This window comes from Indicator indicator, chromosome 4 (genome assembly GCF_027791375.1).
Source record: "Indicator indicator isolate 239-I01 chromosome 4, UM_Iind_1.1, whole genome shotgun sequence".
In the NCBI taxonomy this organism is placed as follows: Eukaryota; Metazoa; Chordata; class Aves; order Piciformes; family Indicatoridae; genus Indicator; species Indicator indicator.
The window spans coordinates 20,041,341-20,051,940 of NC_072013.1; the positions used below are offsets into that span (position 1 = coordinate 20,041,341).

The 10,600-nt window shown below is 42.0% G+C and overlaps 1 protein-coding gene across 1 annotated transcript in view; it reads right to left on the reverse strand.

Moving 5' to 3' along the window:
* The window catches only part of SYNE3 (spectrin repeat containing nuclear envelope family member 3), a 32,753-nt gene extending 26,727 nt beyond the window's left edge, over positions 1–6,026 (reverse strand). Inside the window, exons 1-3 of the mRNA XM_054400314.1 lie at positions 5,868–6,026; positions 2,418–2,590; positions 1,665–1,974 (exon numbers count right to left, since the gene is read on the reverse strand). Of these exons, the coding sequence (XP_054256289.1) occupies positions 1,665–1,974; positions 2,418–2,590; positions 5,868–6,011 (627 nt within the window). The 5' untranslated portion in view covers positions 6,012–6,026. The remainder of the gene's footprint in view (positions 1–1,664; positions 1,975–2,417; positions 2,591–5,867) is intronic.
* Between the last annotated feature and the right edge of the window lie 4,574 nt (positions 6,027–10,600).

The following is a 10,600-nucleotide window of genomic DNA, read 5'->3' on the forward strand; positions in this document are numbered from 1 at the left end:
AGAAATTACACCACGTAAAACCAATCTCAGAGAGGACACATTCTGGCTTTAAGTATTTCAATGAATTGCTTGAAAGAAATGCTTTATTAAAATAGCTAATGACTGCTCCCTGCTTCAAAACTAAAGACAAAATTTGATTGGAAAGCTGTGAATGAGAATTTTAAATGGCAATCAAGACAGACAACACCTGAACTCCCCTTCTTATTTGTAAGCCCACCTACCTTTTAACAAAGACATCTACCTTTCAAATGACATTGAGGCTGAAGCTGCAGTTATATAATTTTCAAATATACTCTGATTTTTAGAGACACTTATTAATAATTTTTTTCTTTATGGCTAAAAAATATCTGAATTTCATGCTCATGAAAGGAGCCATCTCAGGGTTTTTTTCCGTTGTTTTTGGGGTGTGGGTTTTTAAACACAGAAAGTATGTGTAGAACAAAGACAGTAATGGAATAAGCATCCCAATATCGTTCTTGAAGTGTGATGTGAAGTTAACTTTGTACAACAGGACTCGGGGATGGAGAGCCTACATCGTCAGGCTTCAGTTCTGCCCTGGGGTTTAGGCGTGAGAACAAATGGTAGGCAACATTGTGACAGAGGCAGCTAGCAGAACCAACCAAATGAAAAATATTCCTATTTGCAAGAGGTAACTCTGGCCTATGGAATTCCTGGAAGCCACTGTGAGACAAAGACTAGATTTTAACCTCTATATGCTTGGGATAGATGTGTCTACATATATTTTAAATATTCCTTTGAGTATTTCTATTGATACAGGCTAGTAAGAAATTGAATTCTTGTGTCCGCTTTCGGTAATTTGCCCCTCAGCCATGCCACTATGGTTGAAGTCCTGTGTCTCCTTGAGTTTCAGAAGTGACAAACAAATACAAGCCTTATCTGAAATCTTTATCCAGTAATACAGAATCACAGAATCAGCCAGGTTGGAAAAGACCTTCAAGATCATCAAGTCCAACCTATCACCCAACACCATCTAATCAACTAAACTATGGCACTCAGTGCCTCATCCAGTCTTATTTTAAACATTTCCAGGGATGGTGAAGTGTTTAAAGTAGGGTCAAAGGGAATCACTGGCACTTAAAGATGAACTCAGATGTCTTATGCCAGCCTGTTTAACAACTGTTCAAGCTAGAAGGTTACTATGAGACAAAGTACTGGCTAGTTTGAGTTCAGTATTGGGCCACAGCTGACTCCCACCTCTGTATTTCCCAGTTCTACAGGCATGGAGTACAGCTCTGGATCTGAATGATTGCTACTCCTTTCAAAACTGCTATATATATAAGTAATATTCCCTGGCTCTGAGACTGGGTCCTTTGCATCTGGTTATCCAAGGCTCACTAATCTGCTGAAAACTAAGGAACAATTCAAACTTCCATCAGAAATGAGCTAAACCAATATTCACTAGGTCACTGCAAGCAACTTGTGGTTGCTTTACATGTCATGAAGCACAGTGTAACAGTATCCCAATTAACATCTTATCCTGGCATGTGGCAACTGTTGCAAACAGTCCACTGAAAGAACAAAGGACCTCAGCTCCTTTCTTTCTGCAGTCCCAGAAGGTGAGCCCTATCATTCAAGAAGTAGATAGCAAACAATACTGTATACACGGGTGAAATCTGAACACCTCCCACTCTTTATAGGGGTACCTCAGCTTCCTGCCTGACTTCTTCATATTCCATCCTCATTTTCTTTTGCATGTCCTCATCCACACTGGGGTCACCTATCCTGCTGAACAAGGAAGCGGCTTCTTCTAGCAGCGTTTCCAGCAGGACTGACTGATTTAAGACGTCATTCAGGAGAACCTGAGCATGGCTCAGCTGCCACTGCTTCTCTTTTAAGCCAAGTTGTAATTCGATGTCTGGCTCCAAGGTGACCCTCATGTTGTGAATCCATCTGTAAAACTCATCTTGGGCTTTCAGGTATTCACTCCAGTGCAGCCAGACCCACTCAATACGGCTGTTGGGGAGAGCAAGAGAGATGAGTTAAATGAAATTATGATGGAAACAATGGAGACTGGCAAGCTCAAAAGGCCTTCAAAGCAAAGGACAACGGTCTCAGCAATTTTAGCTGCTCTGACTTCAAAAGGTCTGGATTCACTTTCCAGGTCCTCCTTGTTCTGGAGAAGAAATATTCTGTGCGAGGTCCCTGTGCCTGGCCAAATTCACCATTCCAGACCATGAGGTAGGCTGGGCTGAGAAGGCAGAAAGAAGGGAGGTCCCATGTGGGGAGGTCTCGCCCCACACAGTCCCAGACACACTTATAGGACTGGTATAAGCAGTGACTGCTACCTGCAATACAGACAGCAGAGAGGCAGGAAACACTTTATGAAGGCACTGGCTGAAAACAACTACCTCAACAGATCAAATAGCAATCTTGTGCAAAGAATACGTTTGTCTTACCTGTGACAGTGAGTTATGTATATGGCTGTCTCTTCCCACAAGTCTTTGATGTCTTTCAGTTTAGATAGTACCTCATGCTTCTTATCCTCTCCGATGTTGCGAAGAGCAGCATCTGCCTTCACAAGAACCAAGTCCATTTTCAAGCTGCCTTCTGGTTCCAGTGCACGTATTTTCTATAAGAAAAACAAATTAGGTGAAAAGCTGAAAAGAAAGTGAGCGTAACTGATGAAATTTCAACTTCATTTTTACCCAGGAATCATGATGTCCCTGCTGCAAAGCTTCTCCTGAAAGGAAAATATGATCTTTTCTTCACTTTTTTTATTCTTAAACATCCTAAAGGATTGAATTTAATTGAAAACCGTGTAACACTTGAAAAATATTCAAGTTAGCTAGAAAACTAAGATCACATTTGATCAAGCATATGTGGCTGTGTTTTCATTGCTGTTACAGAGTTATAGCATTTCAACAAGCCAGTTTTTCTCCCCCCACCTGCCAAAGAGTGGAGAGGCAATCTCTGCAGGGTACACTGCAATGTATCAGTTTTAAGCTCTACTATAAGAAATCATGAAGCATATTAAAAAGGCTTCCTCCTGCAAATAAAAATGAGCTCAGAAAACAAGCCAAGAGAAATTAGCCAGCAGAATTTTCTGCCTGCTACCAAATTTTACTTTGACCCTAAACTGCTATGAACTGGTGAAACCGTGTATCTTACATAAACCAGAATAACAGAAACTTGAAAGTTAAGCCATCTAATTTTGAGTAGACTCTCTTTCTCTAACCAGAGATGGAAAATGAGCACATGTTCTGTAGAGCTTAACAGATTAATTATGTCCCAATTTGGATGTCAGTTTTCAAAATCACTTTATCCAACCTTCTGGTACCATCAGATCAGCTTTCCTTCATGTTCTTCCACAAACTCCTGGCAAACAGCAAGCTTTCAAGTTTAAAAAAAGGCTTCTATAACAATAACAACAGTGAGAAGTTCCACGATTAGACCTATGGCATTTGTTCAAAAAAATATCACGGCAGCTAATGCAAAGGTGAGACCAAGTCACAGGTATTTGGATTTCCTGTCTCATGTTCTGGGAAAAGATTGTTGTCTTGGCACATATGCAGCACATCTGTGTGAGATATACAAATAGGTGTTTGGACAAACTACCTACTATGGAAAGTGCGATTAAAAGAATCCAGGAAAGCAGGGCAAAGGATAGGGCAGAGAAAGAAAAGCCATAGCTATCACTTGACAGGAAAAAATTAAGAGTAAAGCTGTTTTCTAAGTCTGACATTGCAAGTTTCCAAGTGAAAGCAAACAACAGCCAGAGAGCTCTCTGTGGCAGTGGCTATACAGGCATTTTTCTTTTTCAAGTCTGTTTTTTAAATGATTGCTATCTTTGGCTGACATTTCCATTAACAAATTAACAGAAAATAAACCACAGGAAGGAAGCATGAAAAAATCCTGCAAGCCAGATGTAAAAAAGGAACTGAAAAATGATCACTGGATTTGAAAACAGCCAGAAGGTGAAGCAGTGAGCATGTCATGAGGACACTTGAGCTGGACTGGGAAGACAGGTCCAGAAAAGAGGCAGGATGAGGGAGCTGGAGGTGGATAAGGTACACACAGGAAGAGGCAATGACACTTATTATTCTTTAGAATGATATATTACCAAAGTCTGAATTGACAGAAATCTTCTAATATGACATTTTGTGTGTTGTAGACCTCCTTGAAAGCCCACATCAACAGGCTTCAGTTCAGGCCGTATTACATCACCGCAAACCTTTAAACCTTACACCTTGTTATACCTGCCATTAATGCACCTCCTCTGCTGAACTGCTCAGGTTCCTTGCATGCTTTTTGAGACTGTATAGATCATCATTTTCAGAAAAAAAAAGAAATGGGCAGAAATAAATGCGCAGACCAAGAGGAAATACTTCAGATTTGAAGTATTTCAGATTGAAGAGAGACTGAGAGACCTGGGGCTATTTAGTCTTGAGAAGACAAGACTGAGAGGGGAGCTGATCAATGTTTATACATATCTCAGGGGTGGGTGTCAAGTGGATGAGGCCAATCTCTTTTCAGTGGTGCACAGTGATAAGACAAGGAACAATGGATACAAACTTGAACATAGAAGGCATCAGCTCAACACGAGGAGAAACTTCTTTACAGTGAGGATGACAAAGCATTGGAACAGGCTGCCCAGAGACATTGTGGAGTCTCCTTCTCTGGAGACTTTCAAGACCCATCTGGATGCATTCCTGTGCAGACTACCCTAAGTGATCTTGCTTTCAGCAGGGAAATTGGACTTGATGATCTCTGGAAGTCCATTCCAACCTCTAACATTCTGTGATTCTGTGAGATTTTCATGGTTGACATGCAAGTCTAGACATCACCCATCACTCCATGAACAGTCTCTATATCATACCAGAGGCAAGATCCGGCCTCCAATGAGCTACATGAGTTAAGAAAAAGGCTGAAGGCATTGTGGTACCATCATATAAACTACCTCATCATCCATGTAAGCCTGCAATGTTTCTTTGGAATTTTGAAACTTTAGAAGAGGCAGTCCGAACATGAATAGACACACAAAAAGAAAGACTTTGTGATAAATGATGATGGGAAATATGTGGCCATTTAAATAAAGAACAAACAAGTTGGGATTAAAGGTGATAAAAGTATAAAATTAGTACCAATGTTAATCATATAAATACCGCCACTCCCTTTAATTGTGAATAGTAGAGATGGGACAAACAGGAGTGTTTAATTCTTTGAGATTACAAGAACAAGATAACATCTAATGAAAATGAAGTTAATGAATGTAAAATCACAGTAAGAGAGCAGACACAAGCTGCAACGGGATCTCTGTAAGAAAGGTTATATAAGACATTAAGTAAGACTACGAGAAAAAAAAAGAAAACATTTACCTTTTCATTAGGCAGTTAATAAAGGGGAGTTGTAAACCCTCTTATCATCAGGGTTTATGGAAAAGGACAAGTGGATTACTCTATCAAAGCCTACTACACTTTATCAGTGCTGGTAGTCCAGGAGACTATGGAACACTAACATGATCTGGCGCTCTCATACTATATGCTGGACTTCTGCAAATCACTATATGGTAATTGCAGGCAGTGACTCAACTATTTCAGGTTTGAGCATGCTCATAGGAGACTGTAAACATTTTAACCTGCCAAACCTGCTGCTAGTCTTCCAAATCAATTTGAAAAGCCTGGATGCCTGTGGTATCAAATTGCCATCTTCTACAGCACTGGTAAATATTTTGCAGATGGTAAAATGAGAAAGAATATTGATGTAAACCCATCCACACAGGACCAATATTCCTGCAAGCAGGGGAAGCCGGCAGTTTCCTAATGGAAAACTCCAGAACTCAGAATAACTATGGTAACAATGGAGTGGTGGCAGTCATGCGCTGAACTGCTGCATCACTGTTCCCTTACCTCAGTCTCTCTCAGTCTGGCTTCTAGGGCAGATCGAGGTCCTTTGGTGTTGTCATTGATTCTCAGTCGCTCTTGAATGGCCTTCATCCAAGCTTCCGCGTTTTCCACACTACTGTCAAATTCATCCTGTAGCTGTTGAGTCATTGCATTCAAAGAAGCTGAAAGGATAAGAGACAGGGAAACAAGTAGGTTTTGGTAAGACCTAAACAGGAATGCAGTCAAAGCATTCTAAAGGAGCAAGGGAGAAAAGCTAATGATATTGTGGCTTTCCTTTTTAATGATAATACCAAAAATTGTAGCCCCATCACAATTCAATTGAGGACAGAGAGCACACTCACACTGCAGCTTTCCCAGATGAAAATATACCAGGAAACCAAAAGAAGGTGGGGAACTGTGGGAGGCTCCATTACAGTAAACAGATTTAATTCAAAGCTTTCAAATGAGATTAATCTGGTGTTTGTGGTGTATTCCAGATCGGCCACACTAATCATAAACACTTTCTGTTTCTTCCCGGAGCACAGTCAATACAAAATCTTCCCTATGTCCAGGTCCCTGTACTGATCACCTGACAACAGAATGGCAGAGCATTTCAGAATATGCTTCTCTTACAGATATATAAACCCTTTAAAATTAACTTGTTCTGCTGAGACCATGGAGAGTTTATCCAAATTCACATGCAGTGAGTCTCAGATATGCTGGCCAGTGACTAACAAGACAAACCACTCATGAGCCATCACATGCGAATATCAACAGTGATGGATTTCATCCATACCAGGCTTCAAGCTTTTAATTTTTCTCTCCCACTCACTTGCTGCCCATTCCAAACGAGCAGGAAGTTATGATGGCTGGTTACTCTGTTGATGTGGTCTTGTATCTTCTCTGCTCAGAGCATAAGCTCTCTGCTTCTCAGATGGCCTCCTTTGTGCCTGTATAATAAAGGAGAGCCATCCTATGCTCACCCTTAGGCACTGCTGTACAAAACTTGACTAATAGGGATGAATCATAATAAAGACCTCTGTAGGTCAGCTCTGCTGAAGTGAACAAAAAGACAGCCATAGACATTAAATAGTTTTGGATCACATCCTACAGCTACTGCCAGCCAAGCAGGCAGTGTCTCTTGTAAATTAAAATATTTTTCCTCTTCATTATTCATCACTGAAATATTTCTTGCAGGGCAAAGTTTAAGGCTTAATTACTGAACCCAAGTTGGTTGCATAGAATTCAGATCCATGAAATAATTCATGTGGAAGAAAGTGCCTGGTGTGAGAGGCAGACCATGGTTCTTGGCAAAGCTGGACCAGTGTTGTTTTGCAACTTTAACTCTCAGCAGCTTAGTCTTTAAAAGGGACACCCAACCTTCTTCCACCCAATGGCAGAAAGCTTCTCACCATCCTTGACAATGTTGCTGTTCATGAGGCAAAAGGATTCATGAAATATTAGCTGTTCTCCCCTGCAGCTCCCAGTGCATTTTCTTCCACATAGGACCAGAGGAAACAAGATATTGGTGTGCACAACACTGATGTCTGGTAACACAAACAGTCAAAATTGTGGTTTCTCAGCCTTCAGCAGACTTTATGCTCAACAGCTTCCAGAACAGAGTGAAAGAACCGCATCTACATAGCAGCTGCTGCACTACCCACAGAAATTACTGGAGCAAAGGATGGGGTCCATGCAAAGACAAGCCAAGCTGCATCTTCACAGAAAAGGGAATTCCTCTCTAAGTCAGAGATGTCAGACAGGGTAGAATCAAAAGCTGTAGCTCTCTGAACTAGAGGGCACTTTTAAAAAATGTGACCCCACCCTAAGAGATTAAAGAATAGAACAGGATGCACTGGATTTAGTGAGGATGGTATGACACAGGGCAGCTATTCCCTCTCTAAAATATAAAAAAATGACAGGATATGTAATTAGAGTTAAGATCATTGACTTGCATCACAAGAGTCCTAAGGATGATGAATCCAGCTAAAGTAGTGATGTTATTGTCAGCAGGTTGCTACACAGCTGTGTCTTTCTCCAACTACGACTGGTCCAGAACTGATGTTTCTGAACTATAATAATTGAACTCTCATCAAAGAGCACACATCTCTTTGCAGATGACTGATCAACTCATTTTGACATTCCTTATTATATCTAGCAGTGGTAGAGGGACTGTCCCCTAAAAATTTTCTTGTTGCATGCACACATTTCTCGGCAAACCTTTTCTGAATGCCTAAGTGCGAGCTGTGGCCAACTCCAGTTATGCTATTGTGAAACAAAAGCTCACGGTGTGTTTGCTGGATACTCTAATGAGGAGTGGAATTCATTTCCTAGAAGAGGTTTCTATTATTGGCAACATCCTTATCATATTTAAAATTGGCCTCAAGACTTCAATCATGAAGTAGCCAATGTAGAACACCAGGGTATGCCAGCCACATTTCTAGCAAAAAATAGAGGGCAATCACATGTGATTAAAGAAGCACCAGAAAACCTACTGTTCTCTAACTTGAAGAAAATTCATGCTCTGCCCTTGATACCATAAAATTCAGTTATTACAGAGAACTCTCTGAGGCTTTAATTTGAAGCTTTCAGAGAGCAAGCATTCTTTATTCCAGCTGGGAGATGCAAAAGGAGATCTCCGCCAACTGTGTCTGCCTCGTTATTTCTAGCACCACCCTTTTATACCCTTGTTACATACATGGTTATCAGTTTCAGGGCTGCTGCTGCCCAAACGCCCGTGCGCTCTGAGCTTCCTTGCGTCTTGTGCGAAGTTTCGCCTCCCACCCACGGAACCAGCTCCGACCAACCCCCGACGGCGCAGCTCCGGGTCCTTCTTCCTCTGCCCCTCCCCTGCCTAATGACTCAAGCCCGGCGAAACAAGCGTAAAGTAAAACTCCCTGCCTGCCCGCCCGCCTGCCCGCCTCGAACCACATACATAACACTCGTGCAAAACTACACCTTTTTACAACAACTTCTATGGTTTAATGCAGCACCCTCACACTGCCCTCCTCGGAGCATAAGGATTTTCTGTCCAAAAACCGGATACACAGAACCTCATCCCACACACAGACATTCTATCTGAGCAGCCGACGCAGGAAGCCACAAAATGTTATTTCAGTATTAAGATCACTAATTTGCAAAAGAAGTGAACTACTGCTACTCCAACTGCTGCCATAACATCGTTGGCTGACTTTAACCAAGGAATTCCTACACCTTGCACCCTTACATTTCTGTAATGCCCAGTGCCCAGATGGATTTCATGGTAGTTTTGACCTGCAATACATGACAGATTTGTGCTGCCTCTCAAAACATAACTATGTCCTGGTGTCCCTCCTTACTCTATGCCAGGCAGCCAGACCCTGCCTGAAGCAAGCAGCTACAGGGTTCAGAGTCTTTTCTGAACCCTTCCTAGGCATTAAAGGTAAGAATTGATATCCGCAAAGAAAGTATGTTTTCTGATTTATTGTCTGCTTGGGAGGAAGAACAGCTGTTGGCTATCTGAAAATTGGCAATATCTGTAATTTCTTTGCAAACACACCTAAAGCTGGAATCAATTATTATTGAATAAATGTTAATGGATCAATAATATTTACTCCATTTCTGCTGCATCATTGGGACTAAATGATTGAGCAGTACTTCTGGACATGAAACATGGCTCTGATCAGTACAAGAAACACAAAGGAGACATAGCAGCTCCTGGCACTGACGTGAGCTGTTGAGCCGTGCAAAGCCAGCATTCACACACCAACCTGCAATAGCAGCAGACCATTAGGGCTCCAGCACCACATCCAGATGTTATAAAAGAACATTTCAGAAATAGAAAAATGTAAGACACAGATTAGAACCAGAATCCATTAGCTGAACCTCCTCCACAACACTAGTCTTCCTGCCTCCTGAGTCACCCTCTATGTCACCTAAAATACAGGTTGGCAGTATTTGGGTAGATATACATTTCAGTGCCACAGAGTGCATGATGCCTCAGCCCTTGCCCAGCTCCTCTGCCATATCCAATGCATACCTAAAGCAAAACCAGAGGTTGTACTGGGCCACCTGTGGCTCTGGTACCATATATGGGATATCTGTACCTTTGAAAGAGGGAAAGATGAACTCCTGTGGCAATACACACCTGTCTCAAGTCAGCATCACTCTTTTCCTGCGTTTCTCATCCAAACACAAAACCATTCAGCAAGGAAGGAAGTCTGAAGACTGCAATGCACCTTCCTTTCCCAAACTCCCTAAGGAGAAATGGCACTTAGCAGGGCACTGAGGGCACATGCACTGTTTTCCTAGCTTACCCAACAGGCAACAAGCTAACTATCCCAACATGAACTAATGAGATAATAAAATCACAGAATCATAGCATGGTTTGGGTTGAAAGGGAACTTAAAGACCATCTAGTCGCAAATCCCCTGCCACAGGTAGGGACACCTTCCACTAGACCAGGTTGCTCAAGGCTCTATCCAACTTGGCCTTGAACGCTTCTACAGATGGGGCATCCACAGCTTCTCTGGGCAACCTATTCCATTGGCTGGTCACTGCAGGCAAAGCTGCCCTTGAGCTCCGCATTCCCCACCAGCCCTTCCTTGTTGGTTAGAACAACAAGATCCAGCATAGCACCTCTCTTCGTTGGGTCCTCTATCACTTGGAGAAAGAAGTTACCATCAACATATTCCAGAAATTTCTTGGATTGCTTGTACCCTGCTGTGCTGTCCTTCCAACAGGTATCAAAGAAGCTGAAGCCCCCCATGAAGACCAGG